Source organism: Condylura cristata, unplaced genomic scaffold (assembly GCF_000260355.1).
Source record: "Condylura cristata isolate star-nosed mole 26May11 unplaced genomic scaffold, ConCri1.0 scaffold00008, whole genome shotgun sequence".
Taxonomy (NCBI): domain Eukaryota; kingdom Metazoa; phylum Chordata; class Mammalia; order Eulipotyphla; family Talpidae; genus Condylura; species Condylura cristata.
Window position 1 is genome coordinate 16,651,911 of NW_004567109.1, and position 21,522 is coordinate 16,673,432.

Consider the following 21,522-nt stretch of genomic DNA (forward strand, 5'->3'; position numbering starts at 1 on the left):
TTAAATTAACCTATTAAAAGAGAAAGATTTTCAGACTGCTTCACAAGGCAAGATCTAACTTTATGCTTTCTGTGAGAGTGATTCAGGATGGCTAAAATAAATGAATGGTTAAAGGATACAAGGCCAATGGGAAAAGGATAAAAGAAGGGGTGGCCAGGCACAGTGCAGTGCAATTCAATCTAAAAAGTATTAAAAGTGACAATACATTTTAAAGGCCAAACAACAATTTGCCTGAAATATAATACCTAGGAACATCAATGTGCCAAATAACACACCAACTACTTTTATGTACAGAAACCATAGGAATTCAAGGAAAAAAAAGGTATTAATTCGCTAACAATAGAAAACTTAAAAGCACATCTCCTAAGCAAACAGCTCAAATAGACAAAAAAAGAATCAGCATACAAGAAGACACACAGGATATAATCTGTAAGGTGTAGCTTATGGCTACAGAACTTACTACCTAATACTCTTTCATCTCAAATATTAGGCAACAAAGAAAACAGTAAATTCCATAAAGTAGAAATATATATAGTACAATGAAATTAGAAACCCATAACAAAATCAAAATTACAAAGGTCCTTCCACTTGGAAATAAATAAACCACTCTTCTACTCAAAAATTCTTGAAATGGAATTTTTGAAATGGAAAGTGAATAAAATTACATTACATATAACAAGTAACAAAACATTAATTATTATAATTTGTGGGATACAACTAACGCAGCAATCAGGAAATATTTCACAGCCTTAAACACATCTATTGATAACAATGAATACAAATGAAAGGCTGAAAATAAGTGGATTATATGGCCAAGTAAAATAACTAGAAAATGAGCCAAAAAATTAGATCTTAAGAAATTACAAAGAAGGAAATGATAAAGGCATGGTTAATGATGTGGAAAACTGAAAACAACAGGTACAATGATCGCATCTTTGAAAAATTAAAAAGACACAAACATCCTTGGGCTAACCTAAGGAGAGAACAAGGAAGACAGTCCATGTTGACTCTGAGCCCGTGACTAGGGAGAGGGACAACATACTTACGCACACAGAAAGGGGTCTTGCCCGACCAGTGGTGATCCTGCTGGCAGATGCGCACCGACATGCCGATTAGGCGGAAGCCGGCGTCGCACTGGTACACCACGCTGCCCCGGTAGCTGTAGTTCTCCCCGTTGATGTGCCCGTTGACGATGGGCTCGGGCGTCCCACAGTGTCCAGCTAGGTTGGGGGGTAGAAAAGACAGTCAACAGAACAGGTGCTAAAGAGCACAGGGGGAGTCTTGGAGGGGTGTGGGGAGGCAAGGGAAGGAGGGGAAAGGACCTGTCAGCCATGGTTTTCCCCACCTCCCCCACCAAAGCCCATCTGGGAGTGACTTCAGGACCCCCTAGACATGGTAGCAGTGGCCACCCAAGCCTAAGGTGGCATCTGTCCCTGAGCTTCAGAGTTTAGGCCTGTGTGTGGGTAAGACAATGTCAGCACTGGCTCCTCCTTGCATCTATTTCTCCTGTCAGAACTGACTGAGCATCTATTCCCTGGGGGCCCACAGCCTACATCAAGGTGAAGTCCTGCGTCTGCGACACATGGCTGGAAGTGGAGGGCATTAGCTAAGGGAAGTCAGTCAGGAGGAGAAAGGCAAATGCCGGGTGATTTCACTCAGGTGTGAAATATAAAGGAAGAAAATAAGGAACAGAAAAACTAAACTGAAACAGTCTCTAGAAATCTGACTGGAGAACGAGGCTATCGGATATGGATGGGGGAGTATGTGAAGGGAAGGGGGTCCAAGGGTCTATGGTAGAGATTATGGGTGCTTTGGGGGGGAGGGAGTGATGTGGTAACACACACATTTGGGGAGGTGTGAACTCATTCCCCTGTCATACAGTGCCTCAACAGAAAATAGTACAATACAGGAAAAAAGAGACTGCAGCTCTACTCACGTCAGAACAGGCAGCAACTTGGATGAATCTCAAAGATGCTATGTGACGTGAAAGAAGCCAGATACCACACGACTTGGGCTACCATGTAATGTTTAAGCTATTACTACTTCTACTACTATGACTAATGTCAGTTGACCCCGTTTAAGAAAATAAAATGAAATTTCAAAAGACCCATGACTGGGATCCAGCTCTGCACAGGCCTGACCGGATCCGGGAAGGCACTCACCCAGGCAGCGGACGTCAGAGCCACTCCAGAGCCCGTTGGCCATGCACTCCCGCACCCTGGAGCCCACCAGCGTGTACCCGGAATTGCAGGAGAAGATGGCCGTGGCCCCGTAGACAGACAGCGTTCCGATGCGGTGGCCGCTGGGCGGGATGGGGAGCTCTCCACAGGAGATGACTGGAAAGGTCACAACATGCTCAGGAAGCAGCCCCAGGAGGGGGCATGTGCTGCCTCTGATGCATGAGAAGAATAACAAAAATAAGGCCTGTTCAACCTAACCCTAAGGGGACTCATGCCTGGGGCATGGGTGATGACGGCCACTTACGTGGGTGGCGTCACACGCAAGCAGTGAGTCTCAACTGAAGGTGTCACCAGAAGCACCTGAGGAGCTTCTGAAATGTCCAGGCTACACTCTAGACCTGGGGCTCACAACCTCTGGATAGGACTCAGGCCAGTGAGTTTTAAGCAAACTCCTCAGGGGTTTGGATGTGCACCCTGGTGAAAAGTCACCCCACCATAATACAGAGGGGTCTGTGTCCTAGAGGTCCCACTTGCCCAGGATAAGCAGACCCCTCCTGCCAGACTGTCTGAAGTCAACTTGTTTTCCAGCGTTGCTTCTTCTACCTCTTTGCTTCTTGATCTGGTGCTGTTCCAGAGCACCCATCACCTTGAGCTCTTTTTGGTGGCTCCCTCTGGTGTGGTGTCTATCTGCAGGTAAGTGCACTTGTACAGTTCAAACTCATGTTGCTCAAGGGCCAGCGATGTTAGGAGTATGTCCCTATGGTGGTGGATGTGCGGTGAACCCCCAATGAGACCCCCTTTAGGACTGAAGGAACTCTTATCCCAGCTGCTGGCAAACTATCAGCAGCTAGTCGCCTTCAGGTCACTCTGGCTCAGGAGTCCTCCCACTAGATCACCTCTCGTCGGCAGCCTGCACCCAGGTGTACTCAGCGTGAGGCATAAAGACTCTTGACGCCAACATGGGACAGAGCGGATTCCCAACAGAGCCCTGTGTGGCCCGCCAAGGCCTTCACTCACACCGCTCAGCACTCAGCTTCTCTGTCCTCCAAGCCCTGCTCTCTTCCTTTCTCTTCCCTTTCACCAGTGGGTATCCCAGGATCACTCTCATAACTCTCAGAGTGGCTTCCCAGGGATCCTGAACTTTGAAATTATCTTCAAGAATCAAAGAAAAACAACTCTCTATGGAGCAGTCTCCAGACGCATAGCTGGCCTGTCCTTGTGCTATTCCTGCACGCCCCACCCCCACTATGGAGCTCACCACATCGCATTAGCATTGTATATGTGTCTGCCTTTCCAGTAGACTGTAAACTCCTTGGGGGCAGGAACCACCAACTTTAGCTTTGTAGCTCTGTAACACCTGGCACGAATGTTGAACAAATAAATTAGTGAGTGTTGCCATGGAGCTTTTGATTAAGATACCAAGATATTAAGAAAGACTTTGTTAAAGGGGTAGGCCCCTCTCCAGCTCCTGATTCCATGGGAGTGTTGAATCTGGGGGCTATCCCCTCCCCGACGCTCTGCCCCCATAGGGGGCAATTCAGGTAGGGGGCATCCCACCTGCAAACTTGCCCGGCCCCCCTCTTGCTTACTTTGACAGGTGGGCATAGAGTCCCCGAGGCTCCATTTGCCATTGGCCTGACAGCGGATGACCCTCTGGCCCGTGTAGTAGTAGCCAGGGTCGCAGATGAGCATCAGTTGGGCCTGGAACTGGTACTGTGTCTCAAAGATGAGCCTCCACCGGCCATGCTCCACGCTGATGCTGCTGATATCCGGACAGGTCACAGCTGAGGAGACAGGGGCGGGGAGCAGCGGATTAATCATGGAAGACACTGGCAGGCGTCCGGAGCAGGGGATGGGAAACTGAGCAGACAGAGCCAAGATTCTTCAGTCTGCAGGAAGATCTGTGAATGCATGAAGTGGGCTGGCGGGGTTCAGAGCAAGCTGGGGTGGGCCGACCTGCTGAAAAAAGGGGAGGCCGGTACTTGCTCAATGCTGGCTGTTTTAGTGAGACTCCAAGTATTATTTGGTTCAGTCTTTACTTTTCAAGAGAAGGCCGAAATGTGGACTTTTACATAAAATTTTCTGATTTTAAAATGTTGGGAATTCAAAATATTTCATAAAGCTGGCATCTTTGGCTGAGTGTGGCCCATCAGGCTGCCAGTTTGGGACTTTGGCCTTAGATGTGACCGTGTCTCTGTCACATTAGAGTCTTGTGAGTGAAGGCCATTCATGCGAACTTCCCGCAGTTTTTCTATCTTACGGGAAGTGCACCTGTCATCCATAAGTCCTGCCATGATTTATGGAATGCCTGGGCATCATACGCTCTCCATGCTTGGAGAGCAATTCCTATAGGAACCCAAGTAGATGACAGTCTCCACTCTGCGCCTGGAATCTTCAACCTCCACCTGCAGAGATTTTTCATTATTGAGCTTTTAGCTCCCTCCCTGAAGGAGCAGGTCAGCTGCTGAGCCCCTCCTTCCACCTGCCCCCATTGCCCGAGGACTCACGGACACACTGCGGGGGCACATTGTTGTTGCTCCACAGGCCCGTCTCCAGACACTCTGCGGCGGCCTCGGCGCCTGCCTGGAGGTGGTAGCCCTCACTGCAGCTGTACACGGCCTTGGTCCCCACTGTGTACTCTTTGCCAAACACCATGCCGTTCTTGGGGGCCTCAGGAAGCCCGCAGGAAAGAGCTGGCAAGGGGAAAGAAGTCGTAAGTATGCTTGATTCTATGCACTTTTGTGAACCTATTTTTATCTTTCCTCTCCTCCAAGGCCCTAATAAAAATATAGTAAAAATCATAAAAGGAAAAAGTCTCACAACAAGAAGGAAAATGGAAGGTCATCGGCAGAGGAGATTTCAGATACAACTTTGGAAGATGAAGTGCATGGTATCTTGATGGATGTAATGGTGCTGAGAAGCTGCAGCCCAAAATACACGGGCAGGAGCTCTGGAGTGAGACCAGTTTTCTCTCCATCCCTTCCCACAAATAGAGTGTAGAGGCAATCAAGCATCGATTCTCTAAACAAAGTTGTAGAGAGGGTTTTCTTTTCCATTTGAGGGAAGGAAAAGAAAAGAAAAATTTATTTTTTTGAGAAAATTAGGGCAGTAAAGGTAGGAGCTGGCATCCAGAGTAAAGATCTTTTAATTCTTGGATTTACAGCCTCTCTGCCTGCTCCTCACTCAGGGAAGAAGCCAAGTGGGAAAAGGCACCTGTATATAACAACAAAAGGAACCCATATCTGCTACCTGGAAAAATCAACACAGCTCTTATTTTAAAATGTGAACAATCAAGTATGTCAATTATTTCTCAAGAAAGCTGGGAAAATACAAACAAAGATAAGTATGCAAACAAAGAAAACCAGCAGCATGCAACACAAAAAAAGTAATACTAATGTGAACTAAGAAGTCTCCTTTCGGAAACAGTAACATCTTGAGAAATGCCAAGTGTAATCGCATTGACAAAATTTGAACAGAGTGCCTTGAAAAAAGAACAATCAAGAACAAGGAAGTTAAAAATATTATTGCCAGGCCCTCCCTGGTGGCGCAGCGGGTTAAAGTACAGCACAAAGAAGCTAAAGCCACTTCCGCATGAGTTCGATTCCCGCCTGCCCCGGAGGTGACCACATGGTGTGGCAGACCTCTCCTGACCCGCCCGCTGCTCCCCTCAGCAGTGTACTTCGTCGATCTGCCTGTTCTGTTCCCCGCTCTGTCTCTGGTGAATCCTCTCACCCTCCGCATCTCTGGCCTGTACCCCAGTTCTGTATGAATAAATAAATAAATCTTTTAAAAAAATATGATTGCCAAAAAATACATTCAAGCAGAAGGGCTGGAGATGGAAAGTAAAGGGAATTTCTCACAATATAGTCCAAAAACAAAGACTGAAAGTGAGAGGGAACAAAAAGGAAAACAGGAGGTCAACATTCAGGAGGCCTCACAGACAGCATCTGAGTTCCAGAGAGAGGGAACTGGGCCAGTGGAGGGCATGGAATTACCTCTGATAAACATTTCCCAGAGCTCAAGAGCGACACAATGACTGAATGTACATGTATAGCCCCAGGGCTAGAAATATTATGGACCTGCAAAGTAGGTTTACTGAAAGAATGCAATGAGGAAACTCTCATTTGGGTCTGACTGGTCCTGGAAGAGCAGGACCTGAGCCGTGTCCCCCCCCCTTCCCACCTGCTTCTCACCTTGGCAGAGAGGGATGGCCTCGCTCCACAGGTAGTAGCCCTGCGGGTGCCGGGTACAAATGGCCATGCTGTGTCCCACCAAGCGGTAGCCCGCGTTGCAGCCAAAGTGGATGGAGCCTCCGGGCTGGGTGCTGGTCTGGCCCAGAAGGAAGCCGTGGAGGGGAGCCCTGGGCAGGCTGCAGTAGGGAGCTGAACAAAGACGAGACAGGGTCTTTCATGCACACCCACCCCTTCACTTCTCCCCTCTGCCGCCTAGAGACAGTACTGGCTGTGCTGTTAACTTCAGGTTCTTGAATCCTGAATGAAGAGGTACAGAAAATACAGCCCAAGGGTGTTGGTTCCAGAAGGACGTGACGTGGCACATGGATGCCAGGTAGCCCAGCTTGTGCTCCAGTCCCATTTCTGACCTCTGAAGGTCAGTGACAAACCTCTGAAGCTCTGAGCCTCACTCTCCTGGTTAGGGGGAAAGGATGTCATGAATGAACTCTGCAAATACAGGTTTTGTGGACTCCACCCCTACTCCAGTCATTGAAACTACAACTCCACCCCTTATTCCAGTCACTGAAACTACAACTCTCAGCAATACCAAAGGGAGGACTGCGAGGACCCAAGGGTGGAACTAAGCAGCCAATCTGGGACTTTTGGGGATATATGTATGAGGGAGCCATGTGAGGCTCTCTCTCTTGCTCGCTCACTTGGCCTCATGGGTGGTGGCCGGTCGCCTGGCTCTTGATGAGCTTTCAGTGTGCTCCTGGAGTTCCAAGTGAGCAGAACTGGCGGGATGCTCTAGTTAACTTGTATCTCGCTCTCTCTCTTTCCCTGGGTTGTTCCTTTTCTTTCCCCTTTGTAAAGAAACTTGTTGTTGACCCTTTTGTGTGTGCCTGCAGTACAACTGAATTTCCAGCTCAGGTGAAGACTCACAGACAGGCAACCAGTTCACACTGGGGTGTCTTGTAACATCCTCACCTGTACACTGGGGCCAGTCATGCCCACTTCGGTGGGGTTGTGTCTATAAATCCTTCAGCCCGGGAGAGGCATTCAGTTCCAAGGAACAGCCCTTTCTGTTGTGTAGGGAGAGGGGGTTGGCGGAGAAGTGGAGGCTGCAGCAATGAGAACTTAAGTCCCACAGTCTTGACTCCTCAACAAGTGGCTTCAACTTACCCATTCATTTAATAGATACTGAGTGCTTATCAAGTGCCAGATGCTATTCTAAGTGCCGGAGATACAAGGTTGAAGTAAAGAGATGAAATCTTAGCCTCAGAGAACCTGCATTATAAACTCCTGCCAGAGGCCCTCAGGGGAAGTTTCCAGCCACCTGGAAAGTGTGGCTAAAGAATGTGCAGAACTGGCCCCTTCATTTGCTCGATCCCCGCTGGGGCTCCTCAGCAACTGGGCCAAGGAAGGATTAGGGTGTCAGGCTTCCAGTGAATCCTCCCCAGAAGCTCTCTGTCCTCCCACTTAGTGGCCTCATCCTTCAGCTTGTGAAACTGGTGCTCTAATTCGTCTCATCCCTGCCAGATATGCTTTCTTGCTCCTGTGTCCTATGGACTTCGGACCTGGACATCTGCCTCCACCAACAGTGAGAACCTCAGTTATAAGATACACATAATCCCAGTGATAGACACATGTGCAAATGACCCAAGTCGACTGCATTTTAATGAAGAGCTAATTCCTTCGCCATGTCATTAATTCACTCACTGTGTAACATACGCATTGTAATGACAGCTGACTCATTACCGCAAACATGTAGTTAGCCTTTGCAAACATCACGGAATGGGCAGCTCTTTAATGGCTTTAGTTCCTAGTTTGGCCACCAGCATAGTGGGCCACTGCTAACTTGCTAGATTGTCCACTTGTGAGAACAGCTGCCAGGAATCCAGCCTGCTCTCCCGTAGATGTGCCTTAAGGTTTCTTTTTCATCATGAGGAAACTGAGGCCTCAAGAGGCTAAGTGACTTGTGTCATAGTGGCTCAGTAAGTGGAAGAGACATTCAGTGTCCTTCCTCCCCCCACCTTTGTGCATGAGACTTTGCAGAGGGACTCTGAGATTATAAAGAACATCTCCTCCCAGGCTTCCATCAGCTTCTTTCAGTTTTCTCTTTCCTGAAGCCATACCCAAGAGTGAAGACTATTAAAATAGCTTGTTAAGTCCAGGCTACTCTTGTAAGTGGGAGGCCCCCAAGGAGAGACAGGCTGAGATGAGCAGGAAGTTGGGCAGGCTATAGATTAATATTCTTTCTAACTTATATTCCCTAAAAGCTTGTTCAACTTTGGTTTGCAATGCAGGCCAAGAGCAGCCAGGGGCTATAGTCCTGAAGGGGACTATGTATGGTGGACTTTCCTGGGTTTGATGTGACTCTGTCTGTCTCCTGGGTGCAGAGGCCTGCCAGCAGTTCAAGGGACCCCCAAACTACCCTTCAAATAGGCACCAAGCAACTCATCAAAATTTTTTTCCAGCTGTAGATAGTAATCCCCATAATGGGAGTTCAGATAAATTCCATGTTCTCCATCTCCTTACATTTCCAGGGATAGTTCTATGCTCCTTGCCGACCAGCCATCTGGCCCTTCTCTGCCCTGCCACTGAGGTATGGCTCACAGAGCAGAGGAGAATCTCCTGAACTTCAAATACAGCCCATCTTTTGCTGCCTGTCTCACATTAGCCACTTGGAGACACAAGTCTTAGGGGTTTTCAATTTTAAGTAACTTTTATAAAAATTTTAACGGTATCAGGGACAGGATCACCTGCAGACATTATCGGATTATAGATAATAAACTTATACAAAAGTCACAGGTGGTCATATATGCAAAAGACAAGGAAGAGGTAAAAAGTGGGAAAAGGATAGAAAAGGGAGGAAGTAGAAAGCTGCAGGGCAATAGTTCAGTGTCATAAGTAACACAACCCTCCAATATTCCTTTTAAGTCTTCTCCAGAAATATGAAGGACAGTTGTGCAACCATGAATGAGAGTTAGAGGAGGAGAAGGCTGCCCAATCTCTCTGAAGGAATTCCACCTTTGGCAATGCTATTCTGCCACAGGTGTGGTTTAGTTGTGTTTTGGCTGAAAAATGCAAAGTTTAGGGTCTGTGGTCCTCCTGATAAGTTCTCTGTCCCACTCACCTGAGTAGCGAATCTTAAAGCCCTTCCGATTGTAGGCGTGGTCAGATGACCAGCGCAGGTACACAGAGTTACTGGAGCTGGTGACAATGAGGGGTGCTGAGTAATTTCCACTGAGGGCTTTCAGCAGAGGGCTCTGTCCAGAGGGACCTGGGGTGAAAGTACAAGACAGGGATACAGACTATCAGCCTGCTAAGATTGGATGGTTCTACTGTAATCACTTCGTGTCTTTCCCCTTCCTCAATTGTTGGGTAACTTGTTCAGAGATAGCCCAGTCATGAATGCTTCCTCTTTCTCTCTCTCTCTGCATCGACAGGTCTTGTTCTAGGTACTCTTTGCTCCCAAGCCCTCCAGTAGTACTTGAGGGCTAGCGGTTGGCAGGTGTGATGAAATTTATTTGCCATCTTGGGGCTTGCCCAAAGTCAAGCAGTTGGTTGAAGACCTGGTTTTCAAGTTGGAAGCTATTCCCCTGCCACCTTGCCACCCTACTTCTCTTGTGCATGCTAAGAATAGCCCTGTGCTTGACATACAGAAAAACAATATTGAATGAATATACACCATATACAGGGAAGCATGTGTCAATGTTTTAAATAGCTCCCCAATATTCCTTTCTAAGGTTTTCCCAGAAAGGTCTTCCACTCACATGTGATAGACAACAGTATTCATCCACAGCCCAACCCCAGAATTCTGTTAATTCTAATGACATAAAAGAGCATGAAGACACATGGACCACCTGTACATCCTGAAGAATAGACTCACTGACTCACTATACAGATGACATTACATTAATTGAACCTGACAAACCAAGTCTCCAATGAGTAGATGCCAAGATCTATGAGACTTTTCAAGTCTACAATGAGTGTAGACTTTGCAAGATCCATGAGTGACAGAGGTAAGAGATAAATCCTACTAAGATTCAGGTGAAAATTTTAGGGGCCAGTGGTTTGGGGCATGCTGAGACATTTCTCCAATGGAAGAGCAGGCTGTTGTGTCTTTTGCCTTCTGCCATCAAGAAGCATAATGTTTGCAAGACCTCTTTGGGTTTTGGAGGCATCATTCTATTTACTGAGGAACACTGCTATGGCCCACTAAATGGCTGCCATTCAAGGGAAGCATGAGTGGGAGCTAGAGAAACAGGGTTCTATAAAGTCTACAGTGCAATATAAGCAACCCTGGCCATATAACCCAATCAGCTCCCAGGATGTGAGGATTTTTATGGCAGAGAAAGATGTATGGAGCCTCTAGGAAATTCTCTAAGTGACAGGTTGATATATGGACTCCTAGGGTTCTGAAGCTAGTTGGTGTGACCTACAACAGGGAATTACAGAACACTTGACTTACCATCAAAGATCTCAAACTCATCATACTGCTTCTCACTGAGAAAGTACTCAACTGTGAGGGAGATGTTATAGTTGGGCTCCACTCTCACCAGCCAAGAGCAGGTCTGGAACTGGGGGTAGCTTCCAGGGTAGCTCTGACTCAGGATCACACCTGTGGAGTCTGTCAGAAGCTCATTCGTTGGGCAGTGCACTTGGACAAAGAAAGATAGATAGATATTGGAAAGGAATTGTAAGTGGGGTCAAGACATTTGCTTTCCTTGGTATAGAGGACAACCATTGGAAAACATTCAGACAAGACCCCAATGCCCATCTTCATATGGATACTCAGGTTCTGGATAAATAGCACTATATTGCTGAGACTGAGGCCTGACTGGTTAGAATCACTTCCTAGGTCAGATATGGGTTCTGGAGTAGGTAGGGATGATACCTACACATAGATAACAGTAAGACATCTCCAAATCCAAGAGTGAATCTATTAAATTGGTCCAATTTGTAGAAAGAGAATGTAGGCTGAGGTGGATACGTGGGACTTTGAGTCAAATTCTTCTGGCCCCTTCTGTCACTTATTGTCTTCATGTTTTTAAACTATTTCTCTGTGTGATGGCTTCTCCAGATCCAACACATACAGTTAGCATCTACACCAGAGTTGCAGTATATAAAAAGTGATTATATACATAGATTATAACCCTATATTCACAAATATTATAGTACATACTATTTTACATTGCTAAAATAACATATGTAATGTGTTTAAGGTAGTGCCACCATAAACTGCAAAAATGATAATGATATTTGCACCAGCAGACATTGGCTGTGGCCTAATTAGTAGCATTCCAAATTGTGGAACTTGGAAAAGGAGTTCCCTGCTATAGGGAGCCCATCAAGGACAACCTGTTGGTTCCTGAGGGCCTTGCACATCTGGGCACCCTGAGGTGCTCTGTCCTGGGGCACAGGAAACCTCACTACAGCGTTTGTGAAACACATTTCAGGGTGATCCACCTCCATTTGCTTGGTGGAGTGGTTTGTGGGACAAGATCATTTTCTTCATTACCTTGATAATGTGTGCCCTAGGCAGTAGCTGCAAATCTTGCAATCCCTGCAAACGGAGAAACTGCTGTTTACTGTATATGCATCTCCTTGCTGTACATGGACCTTTAAACAGGGTTTCTGAATGTGCTGGACACTGAGAGCTTCTGGAACTGCAAGGCCAAGGACCGGTGCCTGGATTATAATCTGGGACATTGCTGGGATGGGCAAAGAACATTGCCACTGGCTGTCCACCTTTCCCTTTAATTGACCTAATGGTTTATTTTGCTACTCTTTTTTTTTTTTTTTAAAGATTTATTCATTCATACATAACTGGGGTATAGGCTGGAGATACAAGGACAGTGAGAGGATTCACCAGAGACAGAGTGGGGAGCAGAACAGGCAGATCGACAAAGTACACTGCTGAGGGAAGAAGTGGGCGGGCCAGGAGAGGTCTGCTGTGACATGTGGGTCACCTCGGGGCAGGGATTGAACTCATGCTGAAGTGGCTTTAGCTTTTTAGTGCTGTGCTTTAACTTGCTGTGCCACCAGGGAGGGCCCTACTCTTATCAGTAAGGCTGTCTTCCTATATTATAACTCATTCACTTCTTTAAAAATTCAAAAAATTGAAATATAATTTATATACAGTAAAATGCATAGATTTTAGATACACAGCTCAGTGAGTAAACTCTACCACAATCAGAATAGATTATTTTCATTACCTCTGAAAATTCTTTCATGCTACTTTGTAATCAGTATAACCTGCCCCAGGTTCCAGAATTTCACTGATGCTATTTCTACAAGCTAGTATTAGTTTTGCCTGTACTAGGACTTCACACAATTAGAACCAGATTATATTATTTTTCTTTCTGTTTTCTTTCACTAAACATGTTATTTGTAAGTTCCAGCCAATGCTGTTTTGTGTATCACTACTTCATTTTATTCTTATTGCTCTGTAGCAATCATCGTAAAATTTGTTTATTCATTTTCCTATTGATGAACACTTGCGTTGTTTCTAGTTTGAGGTTATTATGCAATTCATAAAAGCCTTTTTGTAGATATGGGTTTTCATTTCTTTTGGGTAAATAAGCAGAAATATAATTACTGGGTGATAGGGTAGGTTTATATCTAATTTTAAAAGAAACTGTGAGTCGGTTTTCCCAAGTGACTATGATTTTACATCCCAACCAAAAATATATCAGATGTCCAGTTGCTTCATATACTTGCCAACATTGTTCGTCTAAAATTCTCGCTATTTCATTGGCATATGGCAGTATCTCAGTAGGCTTTAAATTTGCATTTACCTGGTGACTAATGAGGTTGAGCATCTTTTCATGTACTTATTGGCTATTCATATGTTATTCTGTAAAGTACCTGTTTAGGTCTCTTGTCTGCCTTATTGAGCTATGAAAATTCTTTATGTAGACTTTATGTGTGCAAGTCCTTTTAAAAAATATATGTACTGTGAATATCTTTTCTCTTCTTTGTTTTTTTTACATTCAATTCTGTCAATTTTTCCTCTTGTATTTCAAAGCTCTTTTATCATGTGAAAAAACACTCACATATCCCTTTAAGTGCAAATAACTACTTTGTAAATTATAATAACCCTATCAAGTTGTTAATTATAACAAAACTTTTTAACTCCTTTTGTCATTATAAAATATCTCTTTCTGGTCATACTCTTTGTTTGAATCACTACCCAAAGTTTCTTTAAATTTCTTATGCTTAATACATGCAAGCCAAATTCATTTTTTTTTCTCCTTTCACTTGCAATCCATCTGGTATTTATACTTTAAGTGTGTCTCTTGTAGAATAAAAATGTTACTACTTAAAGCATCTAAATTTTGGCATATTTTTTTGCAAGCAAAAGCTTATTGACACAACCATATTATTCAAATATTTTATGTTACTACTTATTTTTGGTCTGTCATTGAAAGAGGTATGTTAAAATCTCCCACTATAATTATGAATTAGTTCATTTCCCCTGTAATTCTGTCAATTTTTCCTTCGTATGTTTCAATGCTATGTTATTAGGTACACAGGAGTTTATAACTGTTATCTGTTCTTGATAAATTATGTTTATCAGTATGAAATACCTATATTTACTCCTTTTAAACACTCTTTGCCTTAACGTGGTGAAGGAAATGCATCTTCTGTCAGGTCATCAGATGGAATGAAGAAAGCCTAGTTCAGCACACAGGACCTACAGTGTATGTGCAAAGTTGGGGTGTCATCCATCTCCCCCTGAGCCTCAGAACTTCCTCCTTTTCATGATCAATAAACAGTTTCCATGGAATGCCAGTTAGAAAAGTGGGAGCCAAGAACAGATGTGGCCACGGTGGCCAGCTGTGGCCCTGGGCCTCGGGGTAAGTCGGAGAACCCAGAGTAATCATTCACTCATTCATCCAGACATTCATCAAGTGACCTTTTCCTTTATGGCTAGAGACTGGGGAGATAAAGAGAAATTAAATGAGGGCGATGTTTTGAAGTAACTCTAGACCCATAAAGGCATGGTTCAGGGTAAATACCTTCACATATTGGGGGCGGGCCTTCAAACTGTAGGTAAGTTCCCAGTTTGCAGGTCAGGATTTCACTTCCCACCAAGGTAAAACCAGGCAGGCACCTGTAGCGTACAATGTCACCTGTTGAAGAGAAATCAACATGTAGATTCCCTGGAGGAGTCTGGGAAGAGTTAACTGGTACCCGTTAGTGCCTTGAACCTACTTCTAGGCCAGACAGCCAGCAGTGGGTCATGTTTTGTTCAGACTTAAACACAACTTTAATGAAACAATCCAGGTGGCTATGGCTACCTTCACAGCTCAGTCTTGGTTTTACATTTCAGGAATGTTTTATATGGTCTTGCATGGATTTATTTCTCAAAAGCACATTGACTGGGATCACAGAAGAAAACCATTTTTCTAGGAATGCCTAGCAGGAATATCAATTCTATTTAGGGGTACAAACTCAGTGGGTAGGATGTAACTCTCTTGTACCACACCTGTTGCTTCTCTCTCTGGGTGGAAGGTAGAGGTAAGCCCTATCGGTCAGCCCCACCTCTACAAGACCGCTCCCCAGCCCTGTCCTGTGGTTTGGAAGTTGGTACCTATGTTGAATTCTTCATTCTCTGTGACAACTTCGGCATTGGGGAGGATGGTGGGAGGAGGGCATTTGGTGAGTGGATAAGCTGAAAAGATAAAAATAGATGAGTCAGTGTAAGAATATCCCTCTCCCAGTATGTAGTCACTGATTTTCTCAGTCTTTCACTTTTCATTCCTCACTCATTCACGGCAGATATTATTAAGTATTCATCTGTACACAGGGCAAATTCAGCTATGTATTATTTTGTTTATTTGCTGTCATTCTTTCTTTCTTTGTTTTTGATGCAACAGACAGGAATCATATATTAAGATTAATGATAAAAGAGAGATGATCTAAGGAGACACTGACACAGTCACTAGCGCTGAAGAGAAGAGAGAAACATCTGTATGTCAGTCCCTTTATACATCATCATCTTTAATTCTCATGTCAGCTGATCATCCTGCAAGGTGTTCTTACTCTACTAATGAGGAAGCTGAGACTCAGAAAGGTCAAGTTACTTCCCTAAGGTCACACAGAAAATAAGTGACATAGGTAGGATTTGAACCCAGATCTGGCTGTCTTCAAATTCTGTATTTTTACTACTCAGTATCTGAATACTTGGGCTTATATGAACTTGTTTCCCTTCTGATCTCTAATTAAACACATTTGGCCTCCACAGGTTTTCTGAACTGGAAGCCATTCCCCTGGGCAGAGAATGGACTGTATGTAGATGGTGTCGGTAAGGCAAGGTTCAGTGTGGGCAAAGTTCATACCTTGGGCTATGTGTTAGCTGCAGTTGTCACTATTATTATTATTTCCAGAGCTACTTCAACCCCTGTTATTTTTTCAAAATGTTCTTTAAAAAAATTACCAATGTTGGGGCTCTCCTTGGTGGTGCAGCAGGTTAAAGCACAGCATTAAGAAGCTAAAGCCACTTCAGCATGAGTTCAATTCCTGCCCACCCTGGAGATGACCCACATGGCGCTGCAGACCTCTCCTGATCTGCCTGCTGTTCCCCTCAGCAGTGTACTTCATCGATCTGCCTGTTCTGCTCCCCACTCTGTCTCTGGTGAATCTGCTCACCATCCCCGAACATCTGGTCTGTTCCCCAGCTCTGTATGCATAAAAAAATAAATCTTTAAAAAAATACCAACGTTATACATTTCATTAAAGAAAATAAGAGATTTTGTATGAAAATAGTAGCAGGAAAATTAAACTCATCCATTGCCTCTCAGAGATAACCACTTGTTATCTCCACTTGTTATATCTGATACTTAGTATTCATTTTCTCCATCTACAAACATTTTTTTATCACAAAGTTTGCATTAACTTATATATGTTGTGTTGATCCTCACACACTTACAATGCAGGAATTTTCCCAAGTAACTAAATTTGCTAACAAGTGAAATTACTTCCCTTGCCTTACCAACACCATCTATACACAGTCCTCTCTCTGCCCAGGGGAATGGCTTCCAGCTCAGAAAACTAGAGATCAGAAGGGAAACAATGATTTCCCCACATGATATACAAGGGTAGATTTAACAGGTTCTATACCTTCAGTCATTTAAGTTTCCAAAGTTTTACAATTTAAAATAAAGCTGTGATGAATATCCTTTTATAGGTGCATCTCTTATGAATTCTTTCATTTTTAAAGTTAGGAATAATTAAAGTATATGACCTTTTAAAAGACATCTCAGAAGGGCATGTCAGGAATGCAGGGGAGTATGCTAAACGAAGTAAGTCAAATGCTGAAAGAAAAATCGGGCAACTTCACTCCTTGTGGAATATAAAAATCAAAGCAAAGGAATAGAAAAGAACAAACCAGAATGAACCCTTGGAATCTGACTGCAGAACTGAGACTGCCAGAAAGGGGGGGGGGCAATGAAAGCGGTGGGGAGGGGGTCCCTAGGGTGGAAGGTTTCTGTTGCTTTGGTGGCAGGCACGGAGTGAGAACATACCTTTGTAGAGGTGTGAACATATACCCCTGAATAGTGATGTAAGGCAATGTCACATCAAGAAACATAATTTAAAAAAATGTACGTATCTCCTCCTGAGTGTCAATTACACATTCCTGGAAATCAGATGTTTCGTGTAAAGGTGCAAAGTAGAAGCTCATTGCCCAATATATATATATATGTGTATTTTTTTTTAAAAGATTTATTTATTTGTGCATACAGAACTGGGGTACAGGCCAGAGGCTCAGGGGCGGCGAGAGGCTTCACCAGAGACAGAGTGGGGAACAGAACAGGCAGATCGACGAAGTACACTGCTGAGGGGAGCAGCGGGCGGGTCAGGAGAGGTCTGCCACGCCATGTGGTCACCTCCGGGGCAGGCGGGAATCGAACTCATGCGGAAGCGGCCTCAGATTCTCAGTGCTGTGCTTTAACCCGCTGCGCCACCAGGGAGGGCCTATATATATATATTTTTAAAGATTTATTTTATTTGTGCATACAGAACTGGGGTATAGGCCAGAAATGCAGGGGCGGTGAGTGGATTCACCAGAGGCAGAGTGGGGAGCAGAACAGGACGAATGACAAAGTACACTGCTGAGGGGAGCAGCGGGCGGGTCAGGAGAGGTCTGACGCACCATGTGGTCACCTCTGGGGCAGGGGGGGATCGAACTCATGCGGAAATGGCTTTAGCTTCTTAGTGCTGCGCTTTAACCCGCTGCGCCACCAGGGAGGGCCATTGCCCATATTTTTAATGGAAAAAATTACATTGGGTAATCCAACACTAAGAAGCCTTGAAATCATACAATACCTATAAATTTGCAACTAGCGAGAGTAGAAATTAACTACTTGCGATATCCGCACAATCTGCTCCCTGCAGGACCTCCTTTGCTTGAGAAAACGCTAAACCCTAGGCAGAAACTACAGCTAAATTCGAAGGCCCTGGTGGGCAGGTGTTGGGTCAGCGCCAGGTGGTAGCGATGCCTCCCGGTGACCACAGCCCAGAGACCCCCCAGAGCTCAACATCTGAGACACAGTCCAGATGTTCACCTGGGGTTCTGACATTTCACCAGTGAAGCGGCAGGTAGCCCAAGACTTGTTCTATTTAAAGTGTTGTGCTGTTTTGAGGAGTTAGCTTTAATTTGTCCTACAGATATGTCAGCTATACATGTTTTCTGAAATGTGGGCATCACAGCTGAGCGGCACTGCTGGGGAGCCAGGTAGGTTAAACCCTGATTTCACAGAGACCGGGAGCTCCTTGCTTGCTTTGGATGAGCTTCCAGGGAAATGGCCCTACAGAAACCAGCAACAGAGTGGCCCTGCCTCCAGCAGGGCGCTGTTTTTCTTTCAGCCCTTACATGTTAAATTCCGCGGAGGGCTTAGCCTGGGTCAGGCACCCTGCTAAGAGCTGAGGGTATGAGAGCCAACAAATCAGTCCTTGCCCTCATGGGACTTGGGAGCCCATTGGGGAAATGGTCCCCGATCTCATTTTATGGAAGCTTTTTAATCTCTTGTGTTTTGTTTTCTAATTTAATGAAGCACCATTATTTTATATCCATGTTAATATTCTGACAGTAGAGGACGGCCCTCTCCCCCTCATAGGGCCACCACAGCTCTCCCACCACCAAGGTACCCCAGTGCCTGCACTGCCCACTGCGTGCTGCGGGCCCCCTTGGCCTCTCCCTCGGGGCCTTCCGAGCTGTGGTCAGCTTCCCAGGGCCGGCTTTGATGTCTGTCTTTGGCCGACCCTTGACCCTTTGCTCGGCTGCTCTCTGTTCTATGTAACAGACACCATCCTGTATTTATCTTCCTCCTTCTGGCTAATTTGCTTAGCAGAATCCCTCTCAGCTCCACCATACACCACAAATGGCATGGATAGTCACCAACTTTAATCTTTTTCAACTTGGTAAACAAACAAAAAGTGGCATTTGCCCCTTTTAATTAGTATATGGTTAATAGATTTAACCTTTTCCCATATTACCAATGGACTATTTTCATTTCTCTTTTAATTTTCTGTTCATGTCCTTTGCTCTCATTTGCTTACGGATTTGAAGCTTGTATTTAAAGAGTGACCTTTGTATTTTCCTACTACATCATTTACTTATATTTATGGCAGTCTTTGGAGTTGTATAAATGCTAAATTTTTACTTAACTAATTCTCAGTGTTTCCCTTCATAGAGCTTTCAAAACATGTTTGTCATCTGACCTTCCCAGCTTCATGCCTACCTTTAAACACATACCTTCTAAAACTTCTAAGATATATTTAACTTTACCAAAAGAAAATCAATAAAAAGAAATCTCCACCTAAACACAGTCTGTTTTTTTTTTTTTTTTAATTTTGTGTTAGTAGTGTGATCGGGGTGGATTTCCCATTCCACTTAAAAATTACATTTAAAAAAATTACAAAATGTCTGCCTGGTGCAGAGAACTGATGAAATGGCAAAAAACAATAAAACAAAAACTCCCCAAACCCCACCACCTAGGTATTACCATGGCTGGCATTTGGGTGTATGTCCAATATCTCCTACACAAAGCAATCTCTCTCCGCTCCCCACACAGACTCTGCATCTGTGTTATTGCTACAGAACTTGAGGGCAGGTTCTAGAAGGCTCTTCCATTGCAAATGTGCTCTACCCCCCTCCCCGGCGTGGCATGGGTACAGCCTGGTGGGACGGCAGTGTGAGTCCCATCATAAGTGGTGGGTAGACATGTCAGGAAGCATCAGCACCGGCTGACTCTTGCTTGTCTCCTTCTGGGTATGTCGCTTCTCGTGCTGATGGGTAGGCTGGCCTGGCATTTCAGCCGAAGCTTTTGAAGCCAGGGTAGTTTAGGAAAAAGCAAGCATTTCATGTGGGTAAGCTCTGCTTACCCATGATCCAGAGCTCTACACTTGGGCTGGGGTCCAAGGCCAAGCCCATGCCTCTGGCAGGGATCCTTGTATGTATCTTTATCAGGGTCCTCACAAGAAAGGGTATCTGCAACCTAGGCTTGGAGCCTGTGATGATGCGCTCTTTGGTATGCCATCATCCAAGGCCCCAAATCATTTTCCCCTGCTGATCCAGACAAACATTTCTTACTGTATTCTCATGAATGATTTTTAATGACTTTTCTCCATGCATGTGTATTTCATAATTTGCATATCTAATCTCCTATTATTTACGTTTGCATTGTTTCCAAATTGCCTATTCTAAACAGCATTTTGAGGAACATCTTTATTCACTTATCTTTACAGTTCCCGGAAGCAGGGCTGCTGGGTCCCAGATATTGCTAACCAGGGTCTTTAGGAGTAAGGAACACGCATCAAGTTGGGGCTGAGAAGTGAAAAAGTGCCTGAGAGAAGAGAGACCCCAGGTGGGTCTAGACTTCATAAAGGTTGAGGACGGGGGCTGACGAGGCACAGGGAGCCCGGCCCGTCCCTGCACAGATCCCTTCTGACCCCTCTTGGGCTCCGGTCCCCAGGGCCAGCCGCCCCTCGGCGTGGGCCTCCGCCTACCCGCTGGCACTCCAGCCTGGGTCGCAGGGGTCTAAGCTCTCTGGCCCTGGTCGGTGTGGACACCTGCTTTGCTGCTTCCCATCTCAGAGCTTTGGGTGTGATTTGTTCTGGAAGGGGAGAGATTTATCTCCCCTCTTATTTTTCTCTGGGCCAGAGATCTCTTATTTGGAGTCCCTACTATCTAGACTCTTAAGCTGGAAACAGAAGTTTTCCAAAATTTACTCCTGTTTCCTAAATATATTTTCCCAAGGGCTTTTATCTCTTCAAGTCACATCCCATTTTCTCATTAAAAAAAAAAATGCCATAGAATCCTTTAATAGGTCTCCTCAAGGTACTTTTGTTTTCTGCTCATTAGTCCTTATATTAAAAGGAATTTACTTAGGATTAATGTTTGTGGACTCCCAGTTCAGATCCATGCAATGCTCTGAAACTGGACATGGAGGTCAGTCCCCAGATGGCACAAGCACTGGACCACTTTCTATTGGTGCTTCTATGCTGTGTAACTCACTCCCAGCCGTTCACACTCATTCAAAGTCACATGCCTGGGACGGTGGGTGCAGGAGGCAAGCCCAGTCTTGACTTGAGAACCTGACCTTCTCACTAGGCCTGACCTCTGTACTGACCAGAGAAGGCGATGGCGAAGATCCCGCCCGTGGCTGCGTCTCGGTGGAACTTGAGCAGAACCTGGTTCGACGAGCTGTCTGCTGTTTTCTTTGCCAAGCTCCGGGTAAACACTCCGAGCTTGGGAGCTGTCTGCTGTGGCCCGTCCCTGCGTGGAGGAAAGACAGTGTCACGTGTCACAAGTCCCCAGGACTGCCTGTTCCACCTGGCGTGGGTGGCCTCGGTCGTCCTGGCCCTCACAGCTGTCTTTCCTCAGTGTCTTAACACTTCTCTCGAGTCTCTCCCCACAAAACTGATAGAGTTGGCGAAGCTCATGTTGTTTTTACGTTCGCCTGATTCTTCACCAGCCTGACCTCCCTGATGGGCTCTGGGGACCACACTCTTACCCAAGAATCAGGAGCCGTAAACTGTGGGTCTGCCTGTGGAAGAGAGGCAGGACACCCTTGCTGTCCACGCAGCTTCAAGCGCAGAGACTGGCCCACAGTGTCTTTCTGGGCAACGGATTTCTTCCCTTGAAGAACTTAGCTGGA

At 45.2% G+C, this 21,522-nt stretch overlaps 1 protein-coding gene across 1 annotated transcript in view; it reads right to left on the reverse strand.

Moving 5' to 3' along the window:
• CSMD2 (CUB and Sushi multiple domains 2) overlaps positions 1-21,522 on the reverse strand; it is a 460,842-nt gene that overhangs the window by 42,107 nt on the left and 397,213 nt on the right. The window contains exons 43-52 of the mRNA XM_012722353.1: positions 20,995-21,140; positions 14,955-15,035; positions 14,380-14,493; positions 10,827-11,015; positions 9,489-9,635; positions 6,374-6,562; positions 4,688-4,873; positions 3,770-3,964; positions 2,163-2,336; positions 1,047-1,220 (exon numbers count right to left, since the gene is read on the reverse strand). Of these exons, the coding sequence (XP_012577807.1) occupies positions 1,047-1,220; positions 2,163-2,336; positions 3,770-3,964; positions 4,688-4,873; positions 6,374-6,562; positions 9,489-9,635; positions 10,827-11,015; positions 14,380-14,493; positions 14,955-15,035; positions 20,995-21,140 (1,595 nt within the window). The remainder of the gene's footprint in view (positions 1-1,046; positions 1,221-2,162; positions 2,337-3,769; positions 3,965-4,687; positions 4,874-6,373; positions 6,563-9,488; positions 9,636-10,826; positions 11,016-14,379; positions 14,494-14,954; positions 15,036-20,994; positions 21,141-21,522) is intronic.